Here is an 18,105-nt window from a genome sequence, read left to right as displayed (position 1 = left end):
CTCCACGTAGGTACGTTCGCCGGGCGCATACCGGTTTGTACGGTCGATCACAATATAATATTATCATAATTGGGAGTGCGTGTACAAATACGGAGTGTAAGTGCGCACCGTGTCGTGCAACAATAGTACGCGGACGGCCGCGGTTTTCTGGTAGTGCGATTGTGCCCTAACGTGTACAGTCCGTCGTCCCGCGTGTCATGATATCCGCTGTGCAGCATCGGTTTGCAACACATCAAGATAACGAGCCGCCCGACTGCGTCCGCATAATAGTCTCGCCGTTTGGTTATTTGTCATATTTATGTTGGAAGGTTTCCTATGGAGGTATTCGATTGAAATCACGATTTCCGCCGAGTTCAACAAGTGGTTTATGTAAAGCACCACGCACGTGTATTATTCGTTTATTGGCCAGGACAAACATTTTACACGTACATTGTTTGTTATTATTATCGTCCTTGGCAAGGATCTAGGGGATATTAATCAGTCAGAAGATAGCCGGCGGCCGAGTATGATATTATAGTTTATTGCACACACGTCGTCGTACACACTTAACGCGCGTGTAATGTGCGACTGCGGCCGTAGTATATGTTTAATGAGTCCTTTTTTTTTTTTTTTTTTTTTTTTTTTATCGTGTAAATTGCCCCGATTGTTGTTTGAAACCAAACTCGACCGAGTCGGATCTCCGTGAACTTTGACATTGCTGCGTTTCGGATGTAAATTCGTGTACATCACATTTGTCCAGCGTGTACTAAAACGCCGACATGATTTTTAACGGTCGTTATCTTATTACACTATTTCGCCTAAACTCTCATCAAAAAACAACAATTACCTATAGTCGTTCACACCGGTCGATAAGCACGACCAAGTCGGTGTCGGTCGATAAAACCAACGAAGGCAATATTCTCAGACCGATGTTAGGCCGTTACCGTTTCCACGTAAGGGCAGTTTTCATTGTGGCGAGTTACACGTGACCAGAATCGACAATCTCTACAAGAGAATATGTCCAACTTTCGAAATACGACCATCGACATTCTGTTGACATTGTTTTTTGCGTTTCACCGATACTAATTATCATCGAACAAAAGCAAAAAAAATTTATCTTCGTGTAATGCGCGTTTAAAATGGCCGCCGACGCTTTAATTGACCGTCCGCGTTAGTGTAGTTTAAAAAATGTATATTTCGAAAACCGTTCGTCGATAATTAACTGCGATGGCGCGACAAGAGAAGTAATAGAGTACGTGTGCTGCTCGTTGTTTCCCACGTGAACAACTACAACCATGTTTCGGGTGTTAATGCGCGTTTTCCATTAATAATTACCGTAATATTGTTATTAACACCGAGTCATTTGTTTAGTTTTTAAACCTTTCGGGCCGGTTTAATAAAGCGCATTTTAATACGAGTTTAGCATCGCGTACCTATCCACCTGTTTCTCATTCACGATGCCGCTCTGGGGTTAAACCTCATTGCGCAGGTATTTCATATTTATCACTGCGAAAATAATCAAAGGTAACATACCGCCGCGTTTACATACTCGGCCACACCTGCCGCCGTGTGATGATGTGTTCAAAATTACATTTCGCATCATGTTCGACAACGATCAAATGTAACGGACCTAAAGAAAAACCCAGTAAACCGCATATCTTACTAACGTTCAATGTTTCGGTTTTCACTCGAGTCCGAGTTTCTTGGACGGTACTTGGTTTGCGGTGTTGGATTTTCAAACGGTCGTGTTAATTCGCTGCTACGTCACTCCCGTCTTTGTCTCTGTTTCACTTTGGCCACAACGGGGTCGCACATTGAATTCAATATCTCACTTTGCTTATCATGCCAATTATGATTACAGGCGCAAATTCGATATTTTTCGGCGACAAGTTCAGCTAATGGCACTTAAATCCACAGTAGAATGATTGCGATACTGACATAGTCATTTGAAAATAATCCTTGGACAGGAATGGCATTCGGATGTAGGCCGAAGTGTCGTCTATTGTGGATCCGTACTAAATAATAATCATTTTTCTAATAATAACGTACCTTTCAATGTGATCCACTCTCGTTAAAAAGGCATTGGTTTGGCTGAATCAACTACATACATATTAATTACAACCGATGTTTAATTGCTGCGTTGTGTTATTTACCGTGTTAACGCCTTGTTAACACGCTTTAATCGTTGTTCTACCAATGTCGTTCGATCATATGTACACGATGTGTCATCATTTGTTGTCCATGTAATAATTCACAATGATGAATGTCAATTTTTCCTTGGAAATCAATGTACACTGACGGCTCGTTTTTTCATTAACGTCCACACCCGGTCGGCATTTCAGTGCATATAACTGTTTCGATTCTGTGACTGATTTTCACGAAAATGAGGGTTACTACATTATTTGTGAAAAACAATAAACTAACACTCGGCGGGCACGACAAAAATGTGAAATATTTGGTAAATTAACTGTTGCCTAGCGTACATGAACTTGGTTAACTAACGACGGACCATCATTTTCTATCATAATTCAACTTCCAATGGGTCTTGCGGTTGAAACTTAACTGTATAGTAAAAGACACCCGAAGCAATTTACGGTGCTCAGGCGGCAACATTCGCGGTCTAATGTCGGCTTTCGTCGGGCCCTCCCAAATCGTATACTTAAATGCATTACACGTGATTAGGTTTTAGCCGCCATAGATCATTTTCGATTTGCTGAGTATGAGTATTCTATGAGCTATTGTAATCTTTTCGGAGTGATATTGAGCAAATAGACAATTCCAAGTTTAGCTGTTTTTGTTGTACCGCGCTTCCGAATTATTGTCTTTTTAATTATACTCGGACATGTGGTGGTTGTTCGGTACAAGGTGATCTTTTTCCACGACCTTGCCATTTCCGGAGTACAGCTGTCACAATGCACTGAACTACTCTATATATTACTACTAGAGCGAGTTCTCTCATTATGACAATATAACAAGTGCATAATATGTCACATGTGTACATTGTGTTAATATATTGTGTACACGAGGCGGGTGGTGGTCGTTGTAAATATTGTGACTTTTGCGTGCCACAGGAAAACTGCACTTGAAGATAAACCGCTTTTCTCTCTATTCCTGGGTGCTCGGGAAACCGGTGTGGCGACAGGTATAAAAAGGTATTTTTAAAACTCCGCTCTTGCGTTGTTTTTAGAAAAATCGAAAACTACATTTTAAAAATCTTAACAACCGACTCGCTTGCACTGACCTTACTCGAAACAAGAAAGTCCAGTACTAATTCAATAAAATGCCGCTCGCAGGGTGTCGTTTGGGACGCATTTGCAATGACGTGTGTGTATATTGTCATTAAAGTCGTTTTTGACCGACTCTAGGCCGATGGTACTTATCGTTGCCCGTTCAGCAACTATCATCTCGTCCTTCTCCAGTGTCTATCTGGGTTAAGTTGAACGTGTGATCGCAACGGCCGTATGTAACTATGTGGTTATAATAATGCCGTTGCGGACACATTTAATAGAGGACAATTTACCGTGTCGTTATTATTCGGAGCGATGACGCATTGTCTTATTCTCGTGCACAAGGATTTGCATTTTAATAGTCTCTTCCTGGAATGGCTGCGCGGCCTAAGAAGTCCTGAAGGCGCAATAATCATCTTCGTATGATTACAGTCATTTGCATACGTGTATACTATACTTTATGTGTACATCGACACATAATTCGATTTTTTTACCTAGTGTACATGTATACTAAATTAACGGTGTTATTTCCCTCGGCTCGGGCCTATGTTATTATACTCAGGTAACTTTTTTTTTTTATCTCGTAAATAATTTTCCTTTGGGCCGGGATGCCGTGAAAATTCCCATGGGACATAGTATGTGCGTCGACCACGCTAAACATCAAACCGGCAATTAAACATCAACCAAAATACTAACGTGAACCTGATTTCAGTGTAGACTCGTACGAGATGGGGTGGCGCCTACGATAATACCCATACACCGTTAAAAAGCGTCTCTTTGTTTGTTTTCTCTCGTACAACGACATAATTGCGTTGACGCCGAGTTTACCTTTTTTTTTTTTTTTACCGAGACGAGATTACGTACGAGCCGAGGGTAAAAAAATCGTTGTGCAAAGACCCAAATAGTGTTTGGATTGTTTGCCCTCTGAATTTTCAGTGTTTGAGTTTTTGCGAAAAAAATTAGATTTGGCACTAGATAAGAGGAGGGATCTGACCTACATAATGTTATTATGTTATCGGCAGTCTTATCTTTGCCGTTCGAAGGGTGGAAATAATCAAACCGTGAACACTTTTCGGGAATCGCATGAGAATGTGTGTTCGTCGGTAGTGTATCGGAGAAGGAAAAAACCGTTACTCTCTCCAGTTGTGCTGTATATCCTCGTGATCTCTAATCGGTGTATTCAAATGCTACCGCCGCCGCTTATAATCCATTTTTTGTCTTGTACGCGGCGTTTCTATCATACGACACTAGTGAAAAAACAAATATTGAAACGATAAACGCGGCCGCGAGACAACACGCTCGCGGTGTGCTCCGCTCATTTGTCAATGTCGACCTTTAAATCCTTTTCGCATCAACTGCGCCGACATGTAATACCTATACCCTCCGCTGCCTATTGTGCGCAACAAAATAAAAAAAAATTGCGAAAGACTAGGTCGTAAATAATTTTCTAAAGGGTTGTGTAAACACCGTCGTACAGCATCAAGCCTCGTGTTGTACGCATACCGGAGGCAGAGGCTCAGTATTACAGTTCTCATATTATTATACACTTTTTTTTTTTCATCTCCCGCAGTACCCCTTTGTTGACGATATTTGGAAATCTTATAAAACAATTAATCACTACAGGAGGTCCTGCCGTACCCTATGCTTGTATCGTCGATGTGCGTCAGTCGCGACACGCATAAGATCTTTATTATCTGCGTCGTTTACGAGGTTCAAGCGTAACGTCGTTCATTTGCCGGTAACCGTCGACGATCGTGTGTCAGTAGCCATTAATCGAAAATATAATCAAACTGCGATTTGGGCATGAGATAAATAAAAAAAAAAAATCTGAGAACAACCGCTCGCAATAAACGGCTCGATGAAAACGCATTCTCGATGTGTAACAAGTTCGGTTTTTTATTTTCTTCTATTATTATTATTTAACGAGACCAAAGATTACCACGGTCGTTCGACGGTAATGTATAAACAATACAATACCCAACGCGACGACTGTAACAACAACAATAACAATAATAATAATAACTGGTTATCTCCGAGCCGACTAGTAGCAGTGTCCTGGGTGCGAAAAGCACTGCACCGTGTTTAGTAATACTGTTATTATTATTATTATTATTATTGTATAGAGAGGGACGTCGACCGTGGGCGGGAGCTGCAAGGGAACGGGGTCGTAGAACGAGTTTTGCAGTCGGGCGCGCGCCGCTCTGGTCCAGTTCCGGATCATCGTGTACACGTGTGTAATGCCGCACAATTACTATATAATTGTTATTACTGACACAATGGCACCTGTCCGACGACCTTTTCCCGTAATAACTATATGAAAATACCGTCCGCTTATGATTAATATGGTTTTAATTCGGAGACGCTACCGGCGCGACCTGAAACCGGTTGATCGAATCGAACCGGTCCGGCACGAGGAGCCCACGGCGCGCTCCTTCCGTTGTCATTCATCCGCGCGCTCATTCACAAAACTAATAATAAAAATAATAATAATCGTATTAGCCGCGACTTGTTTTGTGCACCGGGCGCCGCTCGCATTATCTCCTAATAACCACAGTTGTAATTGTTCTTGTTTGCCATCAGCGTTGCTGACCTGACGACCGAAGATAAAAAAAAAAATCGTAAACGGTTTAAAAACATCAGGATCTTACCGAAATGATTTTCCTAATAGGCCGAAGGAAACCGATAATAGCCTTAATAATTATGTTAACTGCAGCACCACGTGTCCCCCTCCACCAGTTATGACGACGCTTTTAGTTAATTCCACGACCACTTAGTAACGCCATTATGTGTGAGTCATCGCGGCCCTCGCGTTCGTCGTAACTAAAAGTCTGACATTTAATAAAATAGATTGGCGACGGAAACGGTCGTGTTATTTTTGTCCCGTGTATTTCGAATTAGAATTTTTATTAGAATATTAATAAAAAAAAACATACATCCGTGACATTAACCAGCGAAATATCAGCTTTCGACACCACATTAAAAACGGTATAAAATATCTTATAATGCATAAACGTTATTTCTCACGCGTGTTATCCGTATGCTCATAATTTTTTAATGCCGGTCAACCGAATTTCTCAACGCTGTGCGCCAATCGTTTTAGTGCGAGTTAATGGATTCGTATTAGTCGGTTTATTCAATCCTTCGGAGGCACTACTAATAACACGCTGCAGGTACCGAGTTGATTCGCGAAGGCTCTACGGAACGGTTACAGTCTATAATAGTTCTAAAACGTTAACATATAATAAAAAAAAAAATCTCTCATTGACCCATTAAACTTAATTGAAACGGTGTTATTAATGATAAGTTTCCAAGTTTCTCCTCCTCCAAAAAAATTGTTGTTATGGTGTGATATCTGAACGGCGGACGTTTTGCGTGGGCTGGTTGTTGTAGGAGACGGCGACGTGGTAGCGATCACCAACAGGAGGATCGACAGCAGCACCACCAGCGCGAAGACAACGAGCGGCGGCACCACCACGGCGACGGCGTAATGGCCGATTCCGAGACGGGCCCCGGCGTGGCCGAACAGCCCGCCGAACCTGGCGGCTGGAGACCCTCGTACTACGAGCATCCACTGACCGCGGCCACGTCGGCCATGCTTAACATATCCGGCGCAGACGAACAGCAACAGCAACAATCAGACGGGCAGCAACAAGTGCAGAGCGGCGCCGTGCCCCTCAGCTTTGTCTACGAGTACTATAAGCTACCTCATATCGCGGCGCCGGCCAGCAACATCGACCCCAAGGACAAGCTTGCCGACATTTGGCAGTAAGTTTGAGTGTCTTTGTGCAGAGATGTGTAGAATCTGTGTCTCTTATATATGCAAATCGCTACTGCGTGTTCGCTTTTTACAGTGCCTGCCCCGCAAACACCGTTGACCGTCTTCCCGAAAAAAGAAAAATGCTGCGCCTGTTGTGTTAATAATCCAAAATCATGTACCATAGTAATCTAATCTTGTGCAATCCTAATGCTGCATATCGCTTTATTAACGCCTTTAATCATTTTATTTCATACTTGCCGCCGACACACGTCTGTCCGTAAGTAGACATAGAATAAACACAAAAATTAACCTAACCGGCAGTGAATCTTTTTTTTAACGTGCTCTTAGATCAACAGGGCACAAAGGCCAACATCATCTCTGGTTGGCTCGTTTCGGTTGAATCTTACATCCGGCCACAACTGTTTATTTCGCCACCACACATTGGGTGTTCGTATTTATTTTTTTTTAAATATCGTATTACCCCCGGGGCCGTAAAGGCTGTGAATTAGACTGAAATCGTGTATCGTCTTCTCGTCGCTGCTTTTGTACCGAACGGGTGCGCGCATCTCCAACGGCAGTGATCTATAATTTATTGCCTCGGGTTTAATGCGATCACAATAGCCGCGCAATTACATCCCATTGTCGTAACGTATTCGGCCGTAATATTTCATAGCACGCGGGCAACCCTTTACACTGTGTCGTACATGCCCATGCGCTGTGCATATAAATCGTCGTGTTTTTCATCTCGGCGGAGGTCTTCGGAAATCCGATACGTCTTGTGATTATTATAATTGTCGAAATTTAACGGACGAATAAATCTCGACAAGATTATACAGCCTTGTATTCCATTTCGGACCACACCCCAGCAGGGGGGGATTCCGTGGGCGAGAAGGGTTCGCTCTTTTTGCATAGTAATTTGTTTTTTTTTTTCATTATTGTCGTGCTCGATCTATAAATACCTGTGCCGAAATTTATACTCCAGCGATTTGAATATTAACATGCGTTCGGATAAATAATGTACGGGACATTTGGTTAAACGACGCGCTTTGTAGTCGTTTTCAGCCCATTGGCTCGTCCGGCGACGAGATGGGCGTGACAAAGCGAACGGCGTACACACGCGCGCAGAGACACAATTCCGTAGAGTAGGAGAGGTGAAAAAGGGGGACCCGCGTGAATTACACACGGGGAATTTGGCGTTCCTAAATCTTCACATTTTACAACGTATAACGTATGGAAACGAAGGCCCAAAATATCCGATACAATGCTTGGAACGCGTAAATGAATTCGGTAGGTCCCTGAAACTAAAAAAATACGTGTTTTTCATTTTTAGATATAGGAAAAATAACGTATCGTGCAAATGGTGCGACGGTCCAAGGAGATTGCATAAAAAATGCCTGTTATGTATTTTTGGCGGTCAATAACTGACTATTTTTATTAACTTCCACATCTAATTACTGTAATTTACTTGTGTGNTTAGATATAGGAAAAATAACGTATCGTGCAAATGGTGCGACGGTCCAAGGAGATTGCATAAAAAATGCCTGTTATGTATTTTTAGCGGTCAATAACTGACTATTTTTATTAACTTCCACATCTAATTACTGTAATTTACTTGTGTGTATATATATATATATAGTCTTTTAGGTCGGTAGCTCGATATTTTTATGAACACATGAATAAATTATCTCCGAAATTGGAAGAGCCTCAAGCTAATTCGATATAAAAAGTCTTGTTTAATTACAAGGTTCAATGTAAACACAATACGACTTAAAATGTTATTTAAAGCGTCGATATGGTAAAGTAAACAAAATTACGTTATCAAAAATCAAATTCAAATGAATAAGTTTGTTTTTATTAGTCTGTTATTTACTGGACTCGCATAATGATAGGGTTATTGATGCAACCTTGCAATGCATTTACGAATACATTACGAGCTGTAATTATTGACTAACTCGATAATTATGCTGTTTTATTAATAATTAACAAGCGACGGTGACTCATAGTATAAGTGTCTTACAAAATCCAATCAACGGCAGCATATTCGAAATTTCGATTTTTTGTTTGTTAACGACAATACTACCGACACATTATATCGGCCGGCGTATAATTATCATATCAATACACGAGTTGTGTCTGCATTAGCGTTGTTAGTGGATGACCGAAACAACTTTCTAATTAGACGCTTGTGCAATGACATTTAGGAAGAATTCAATATGCCATGTCCCCTATATATATAATGCAGGTGAAAACGTATAAATTTTTGCGTTTTTGACAAGTTTATTTTTTCTCCGATTTCAAATATTTTTCTCTCCGAGATTATTTCACATATTATTACCGTGACGTCTATACACTATTTCTATACATTTATATTATTGGTATGTGTATAATGTGTACGCCGTTTTCTATTCTGTTGAGACGGACGGACACGCAACGTTGCCGTGTAACGTTAGAGTTGCAGCTCCACAGCAACACATCCGGTTCTTCTGTATTACATTTTTGTGTGTGTGACGTTCTGGAATTGGTAAAGTACCAAAGTCCCAAAGACCTGTTGACAGCTAAGTTTTCTCGCGATTCGTCCGACGTCGTTTTTGCCACCGTTTCTTTGAGTTTTCTCTTAAATCGGTCCGTTTTCTATTAAGTCGTTCATTTTTTAATTGATTTCTCCGAGTCGTCAACGTGGTGTTCGCAGTCGCAGTCGCACCATCGCGTCTAATGAACAACGATGACGGCCCGTCGGTGTGTTTGTTGTAAGCCGACACGAGTGTGTCGCGAGTGAGTGACGAGATGACGAGTTCATTATGACAAGCTGTTCAATGAAGTGATGGGAAATCGGAAGCGAAAGGGCGACGAAACTCTTAAACTACTGCCAACGGGAGTCCCTCCCCTGCGTACACGTTGTATTAAAATAAACTAACTAGAGAATATCCGTTGGCATCGCATACGCGCTCGTAACTATTATACGGCCTAGGGGTCTTGCCGACCGTGAAAGTAAAAAACGGTATTGTGCACCGTGTCAGCCTCGAGCACTGTTCCTGAGGGGTTGCTGCTGGTATGTGTTATGAAATGAAACCGATGCCAGCACCTGTCGGAGGGCTTTAGCTTAGGTAAAAAACATTTGGGAATCCGCACGGGATATAACGACTGACATCGATAACCTTTTTGGCTCTGCCAAAGCCGATAAATACTTTTATTATCAAACAAAAACACCTCGATATCATTAATGATGATAACTCGAAAAGCTTACTGTCGACCGTGTCTTGCCATCATTAGCTTCTACGTGAAACGCATCGTGGTCCTGTCGATAATATCGGCCGCGATCGCATTAAAATATCTTTTATTATAATTCACTCGTAAATTGACCGCGCGCACCACTACTAGGCAATTGTTATTCTTCCGTCCATTAGTATAATGTAATAACGTCGCGGTTGGCTTTTCCGTACGGTAGTCGTCTGTCGCGATTGACCGAAACGATTATTAAATAAAATAATAACAAAAAAAACACTATACGCGCTCATGAGAAAAGTGGCCGAAAAATGCACTTAAGTGTTTCGGTGGCAGCAACGGGGGTTCTGGCCTTATACCCATAAAAACGTGTGTACAAGATTATAATAAAATGTGATTCTGACCGGCTGATCGTGAGGGGCCTGTGCACGAGCTATTAGCTGCCCGTCAATCAAAACCGAATAGTACGCGCGACACGGTAAATATCTTCCATACGTAAAAAGGTGTCTGAGAAGTAATACCGTGTTGTTATTGAAGTGTAACTGCACTCTCGCGTCTCAATACGACGTCCGATTTCAAATTCTACTAAAATTATATGTGCTATTAAATTGTACTTGAACACATTATTCGAGACACGAGACGCGTTGTTACATTTAAAGGACGTACGTGTTCACCTTTTGGGTTGTTTTGGAATTCACCGAAGCAGCTGAAGAAAAGCAATTACATTCTGGGCCGTCGGCCAACTATGCGTTCTCGTTAAGTCTCGTCCTCCGTCCAAAGCTCACGGGCATCATCGATAAATACACTAATTAATGTTATGTAAAAAAACCAACAGTTGAAATTTACTTACAATAATTGGATCCGCACTCCTCGCATCCCCGAACTCTTCCTTCTCGTGTGGGAAAGTTATTATGATGATTGCTTATAACGGACATTTTAATAATATCACGTTAGATTAATTAAAAAATAAAAAAAATTATGCCTAGGAAGTTTGAATAGCTACCAACGTTTACTAACAATAGCCCTGCAACTAACGCAAATGTATATGCATAATGTTTTAATGTATCCCTTCTCGACAATATGGTGGATTTCTTATCTCGAAACCGGTTTCGCTGCATAAATTTCGCTCGTTTCGCCTGAGATTTTCGGGACTGCACCCAAAGCCAGGGACCGCGATGTAGTCTCTCGCATGCGGTTCTGTCGTGCACATTAGATGGTATCTCGTGCGGATTACCATTATTGCGTCTCGTGTGTACCGTCTTCGCGCCTCGCGTGCTTTAACGAAATATTGTCCCAAACATAACGGCATGTACATACTTCGTTTTGTGTAGATAAAACCTCTCCAAGAGGTTCGGCAAAGGTAAAGACATTTCGTTATCATTTTTAATCTTGTGGCGGTCGTCGGTGAATTCAAGTGCCCGACGCTATTTCATAAAAACAACGGTGCCTGGCATTTGTGGGCACGCAACTAAACGTCCATGGCACCCGACATTTTGTGGGCAAATCAACCGAGAAACGTTCAGTGTTGTTTCGTCTAGCCACTTTTACATAATCCGCTCGTGTTCGCGTTGTTTCCAATTACACGCCGTTTTACGCTTTACTGCGTTTTATGTCTTCGAGTTTTTTTAACACGCGGAGAAATGATTATGCGTTTTTGTAAATTGCATGCGTCTTGCTCGTTATCACACTAGTAGAGTCGTATAAATTCATATTGATCATAATTTAATGTGATGCCGAGAAATTTGTGATTAATTATTCCGTTTGTTTTTCAGGCCGACTTCTTCACCAAACGGTTCGTTATTATCGTCCCAGTTGAAACCCTCCAACGGACTTACTGGATTGGAAATTGGCGGATCCCAACTGAGTGATCTTCAAGGTCTATTCCTACATCAGCAGCAGCAGCAGCAGCCGTTAAAAAGAGAACCGGAAGACCTGAGCCACCACCGGGGAGCCAAAAACAATGCGGACGCGTTGAACAAGGCCGGACGGCCCAAAGTGGTGTTGGTCGCGCCGGGTAATCACGCGCAAGAGCTGGTCGTTGACGTGGTCAACAACAACAATAACAATCAAACCAATAACAATAACAACAGCGGTAGCATTAAGGAAGAATACGGACACTCGCCGCCACAACACAACAACCGGTCGATAAACGGTACGCCGTCGTCCACCTCTTCTCTGATCGCGGATATGAACCCTCCGCCACCTTCGATCGAACTCATCGCCACCCCCGACGGACTCAAGCCAATGTACGGCACACACATTTTCACGGCCATGTCTGGTCAACACACAGACAGCGGCACGCCGTCTCCAAACTCTTATGAACATTCGCAGTACACGACGTCGTCGGTGCTTGGCGCCAATCCCGGGTACATCACCACGTCCGCGGGACGAGCGCCATTTTCCGACCCCTATTACCGTGAATACTTTGGCGGTGCAGCCGCTCCCGAGCCTTATGCCACTCAAATTAGACAGACCGCTTCCTATGGTAGCGACGCTTCAGACGCCGGTGCTGTTGCAAACGCCGCTGCAACCGCTTCCTTTGTTGAACGATATGTCCGTCAAAGTTCATACAACAACAAAGGCGTGATAGCGGCCGCTGGTCTTACCGTCGACTTACCATCGCCCGACAGCGGTATTGGAGCCGACGCCATCACTCCCCGCGATCAAAATACCATTCAACAGGTAATTGGCGTGATTTATTTTATAAAAAGTATTTCTGTATAGTTTTTTTCCTACTTTCAAAATTACACTTGACGAGGTTTTTTGTATCATTTTTTTTTTATTTTTGATTCGTTTATTTTACGTAACTAAAATCAATCGAATTAACATTGTTAAAATTATTCGACGGTAGTTGCAACAGACATTAACGACCACTTTCACATTTCTATGTAACTACCTTAAGTGTATTAATAAATTATTAAAACCATAAATATCTCAGTAAATGCGACTAATTGCGCTGATAGATTTAATCAGAATTAAAAAAAAAATCCATTAAACTTGTATTTTTCTAGCGAGCTAGAATTGTTAAAATCGAAATAGTATCGCATACATCAATAGTCTTATGTTTTGTTTTTGTCCACAGTCTTTTGACTACAGCGAAATGTGTCAAACTCCGAGTATGCTCGCAGAACACCAACCTCAAAGAACACCTTCCAGCGGCCGGTCGAGACCGTGGCACGACTTTGGCAGGCAAAACGACGCCGACAAAATCCAAATACCAAAAGTGTAAGCAAACAGTGTATTATAACGAGCTAAAATATAATTGCACTAAAGTGTATTGGCCCGAGGTTAAAAACTCGATTTAAATCCACGACAGAGATATAATATAAACGATATTCCCGTACACAAACTTTCGCTACTTGTTTTTGGGCGCCGACTGAATTTTAAATGATTTACACGTGTATGCACAGACTTTCCAGAATTATTGAGAAAACGATATGTTTGTCAACCGAGTAAAAAAAAAAAAAATTTAATTACCTCTTCGGACGAATAATAAATTCAAACTTCGGCATTTTCGTTTAAATGTCCAAACCAGTTTGTCACGCGTGATTTCTTTCTCTTCGCATAAATTTATACGCGTATAATTTTTTTTATCTGAAATTTTTTTCCGTCTGGAATCCGAGAGCACGTCGTTTATTCTCGGTCGGACATACGACCCACTTTGCGCGCTAAATTTTAATTAACCGCCCCCGGATGTGTACCCAACCGCTCCTGCCCAGTCGACAGCGTTTCGTTTTATTTTTTCTACCTAAAATATCTAATAGGCGTGGCCGTGCGCGTTTTTTAGATATCTGTACTTTGCAGTGGTCGCTCAAGGCGCGCGCGTACACACACACACAACATCACGGTACATAGTCTATTTATTATTTGAAAGAAAGAAAAAAAAATTATACACGATCTGAATACGCTTTAGAAACGCCCTAGAATTCAGCGCAACGATATGATCGGTTGTCCGGAAACCGTTCGGTCAGCAGAGAAATCGACGACCGTTTCCCATTATTATTAGTAATACCGAGTCCTGCACGAAGTTTATCTTAATTAATTTTTAATTGGAACATTAATATCTATACGATTCGGTACATTGACACTTAAGGATTATTATTTATTCTCGTAAAAATATTCGTACCAAAACGATCGGGCGATACGCTTGGACTAAATAATCGTCAATGCGCATACAAGGAGGAGAGCCATATACAATGTTATAACACATCTAATGCCCCTCACAACAACACCCCCTTGGGAAACTGTTGTATTGACTCTTTCGCAATTGAGACAGCCTCTCACAGTGTAACACAGCTTTTGCTTTACGTGTCCGTTATCGTTGTTGTTTTAGATTCTCAAACTACGGATTCCGGTACTTCTTGGAATCTCCGATCTCGACCAACCAGAGGCGCGAAGATGACCGAGTGACGTACATCAACAAAGGTCAATTCTACGGTATCACCATGGAATACATACCGGACCCCGACAAGCCGTTGACCAGCCAAACAGTCAAGGTAACGTCTTTTTTCGTTAATTAATCGCTCGTCCGTTTAAGTTGCACGTGTGGACACAGCGGTAGAGTTACGCCTGCACAAAGGTATAGCGACGTGTGATACAAGATAAAAAAACAAACTGGCCACACGTAGTTAATTATAAGCAAATAAATGTAGGCATGTTTGAATTCATTTGAATATGTCGCCTGATAAACTACTCGCAATAACATTAGGTGGCGACTTTCACCGCGTGGAGTTCATCTGTTCTTACGGCGGTCGTTCATATATTCAAATGTGTACATTTATCTCGCCGCGAATCGAATAAATAATATGCGGTAAAATGGTAAACTCGTTTCGAAATTATTGAAATATATTAAGTAAATGAAAAAAATCACGTAGACGTAGTTTTTTTTTTTTAACGAGCCATCTGAACACAAACTTTAGANGTAAATGAAAAAAATCACGTAGACGTAGTTTTTTTTTTTTAACGAGCCATCTGAACACAAACTTTAGACTTGTTAGTAGAGCCGCACGCGCCAGTAATATGAACGAATCGAGTTTCATCGAAATCTCGTTGCGTATATTTTTATATATATAAGGGTGTGGTGTCTTACCGTGATTTACTAATTTTAACACTTGTTTATACAGTCGAATCGCGGTGGTGGGACATCCTGTAGATGTATTTATACGTATGTTGTATTTCGTTGACCGCAACAGTTGACTTTATCGGCCTACAATAATCCGACTATTGCAAACTACCATTATGACAGTAATCCAACTGTTATTTTCCAAAGTCCAACTATTACCGGACCGACGATAATTTACCGGTCTCGGTAAAATATAGACTTTATCCGACGATTATCTCGAGCACTGATCAATGCCGTGAAAGTTTTTTACAGGCTAAGGCTGTTACGATGCATAAGATCTATTGATTTTCGTTTCTTTCATTTTCACTATTTACCGAGATAAAATATAATCGGGAGCCGCCGCTCCGTTCTCTTGCCCCGGGCCCAAAACAAATAGTCACCGCGCGGACCATGGAAAAGATTCACAGCGGTACACTTTTACATAATAATGTTGTTATGATTAAGTTGGATGTTTCATTTAATCTCCGGTTACTCTTGGAAAATAAGAAACGTCACAAGTTCTGCGTTACATAGTGTGTTTACGCTTACAAAATACGTTGGTAAGCACAAGTATAAATCTGCACCACGACACGCTCGTGAACATCCATCTTTGGACGAACGTGTTGATAATCATAACATTAATCGCTCGCACATATGTATGCGTATAAAGATCGTCGTAATATGTATAATAATACACGTATATCTCGGGGCCATCGCAACGGTCAATGGGTTTAAAAAACTGTTGGCTCAAGGTGATTATTAGATATAGAAGCTACTAAATGGTTGCGGGGTAGATTGTTGTGATTGGGAGGTGCGGGTCCAGAGTAGGTCGATGACCAGTGCGTCTGGAGCCTTGTTTTGGGTACTTAACGTGTTATTATACTGTACTATACATACTTCATATGTATTTTTCACTAGGAAGAAAGTAATTGGGCCGTCTTCTTGTAATGATCGGTCGCCGCCGCCGCCGCCTACCACGAGTTCGCCTACCTACGCCCAAGTCTCCCTCGAGATTTTCATCTAAATAATATTTATACATGCACCGCGTTATATATTTCTCCTCCGCCATCACATCTCGTTCCTCCGCTGTCTCACCGAGGGCCCCTTTGGCAGTGTTTCCATTTCGATAGTTCATACCCATAAAACTTAATAACTATTTGGACTATAATTAAATAATATTCGCGGTTCGTTTTTAAGACTAAGGGAAAAAAACCGTTGCGACAGCTTGTAATTTATCGTACACCAAATTCGCCGTACAGGTCGTGCGCTTTTTGCTGATAATTTTTTTCTATTAAAACTCCATGCAAAATTATATAAACAATAATAAGCGCCGGTATTTTTAATTATATTTGATCATTCATTGTCAATTAAATTACAACGGAAATTACCTGCGATATTTCTTGTCAGACATAAGATTGTCGACGAGTATACTTTTCGTCAGTTTTGTATTTTAAATTGAATTTGACGACGATGCGTTTTTTTTTTTTTTAATCGACCACAAAATTTCATGACCTCTGATTTCGCCCAGCGGCCGTCAATGTATCGTGCACAGTCAAATCACAATAAACACATTGTTATTTTTCACCGGAGTTTTCAATTATAATTGTTACCCGTATATACGTTAAGACGACAGACATCGATTTGGTCTTTCATTAAACAAATAAAAAAAATTTCCTCGTACTTGGACGTATACAATATTATACAAGAGGTCTATCTCAGGGAACCTGTTGCCGTCCGTTCGCCGCACTGTCTCCGTCCCGGATGACTGTATATCCGTAGGTAGCTGAAGCAATTGCAATGTCCTATTGATTTATGTGGTTGAAAATTAAATATACCAGCCGTATGTGCCACGTACAATGTGCGGTAATAAGTCGGACCGTATTGGTAATGCATTGCCTCTGTAGTGTATATGCCAATGTGACCGTGTTGAGGCTGCTGCGGCGATAGGAGTTTCAATAATTTATAAGTTTCGCGCACCGGGCGCACTTGCTGAAAACACAGACCGAAGGGGTGCCGGGTGTGTCCGGCCACCAACCTTCCCCCGGTGTAATTTTAAATGATTTTAAAGCGCAATACATGCAATCAGGCATCACGAGTTTTTTTACGCCAACTCCTTCACCGAGTATATTCCATTTGTTATGCGAACCTATTCTGAATCGTGTCGCACGATGGTGTGTCACCACGGTAGTTGCGAGGGCCGAGATATACATAATTCTCTTTTTGTACAGACTTGTGTCAAATTTTTACTACCGTCGTAATTCTATATGCTTGGCTTACTGTTTTTTCTTTATTTTTTTGTATCGAAATATCGGAAAGGAAAAAAATCAAATGAATTATCATCTTCGCGGCGAGGGATAAAAGGCAATAACGAAAACGAAACTTGACGGGCGTTAAAATCTCCTAGACTCTTAAATTATTATTGTATACGGTCGACGAATACACATCAACGATTTCGCTCTTTATAACACACACACGAAGAAGGCTAAAAGGAAATTCTTGTTCTGTAAGATTAGGCGACAGCAGCGTTGAATGTATAATGTTTTTTTTTTTTTTTTTACATTATTACTTTTTTACGTTTTTATAAATACATCTATACACTCTCATCAGACGAACATCTCGGATTCTTGGGGTCAATTGTCAACTCTCGGCTATATTGGATTTCATGATATGTACACACACACACACACACACACACACACACACACTGACTACGGGTAATGTATTATGCGTACACCGCAGTTCTCACGAGACACCTGTCTTACGAATTTATCTTATATTTTTCCGCCTGTGAATTCCGATGGAAATTATCTCTTTTTCGT

General features: G+C 41.4%; 1 protein-coding gene across 8 annotated transcripts in view; it reads left to right on the top strand.

Moving 5' to 3' along the window:
* The window catches only part of LOC126905578 (protein grainyhead), an 83,531-nt gene that overhangs the window by 49,225 nt on the left and 16,201 nt on the right, over positions 1-18,105 (top strand). For 6 of the 8 annotated variants that reach the window (XR_007704040.1, XM_050685416.1, XM_050685418.1 and 3 more), the window contains 4 exons: positions 6,597-6,971; positions 11,958-12,867; positions 13,268-13,410; positions 14,519-14,681. Coding sequence is in view for 7 of the 8 variants with exons in the window: in XM_050685416.1 (XP_050541373.1) it covers positions 6,597-6,971; positions 11,958-12,867; positions 13,268-13,410; positions 14,519-14,681 (1,591 nt within the window). In the remaining variant the exon portion in view is untranslated. The remainder of the gene's footprint in view (positions 1-6,596; positions 6,972-11,957; positions 12,868-13,267; positions 13,411-14,518; positions 14,682-18,105) is intronic. The other 2 variants (XM_050685419.1, XM_050685421.1) reach the window with 1 other exon arrangement.

This window comes from Daktulosphaira vitifoliae, unplaced genomic scaffold, assembly GCF_025091365.1.
Source record: "Daktulosphaira vitifoliae isolate Bord-2020 unplaced genomic scaffold, ASM2509136v1 Scaffold_4, whole genome shotgun sequence".
Taxonomy (NCBI): domain Eukaryota; kingdom Metazoa; phylum Arthropoda; class Insecta; order Hemiptera; family Phylloxeridae; genus Daktulosphaira; species Daktulosphaira vitifoliae.
The sequence above is the reverse complement of the archived record's forward strand: the minus strand, read 5'-3'. Positions and strand labels throughout refer to the sequence as shown.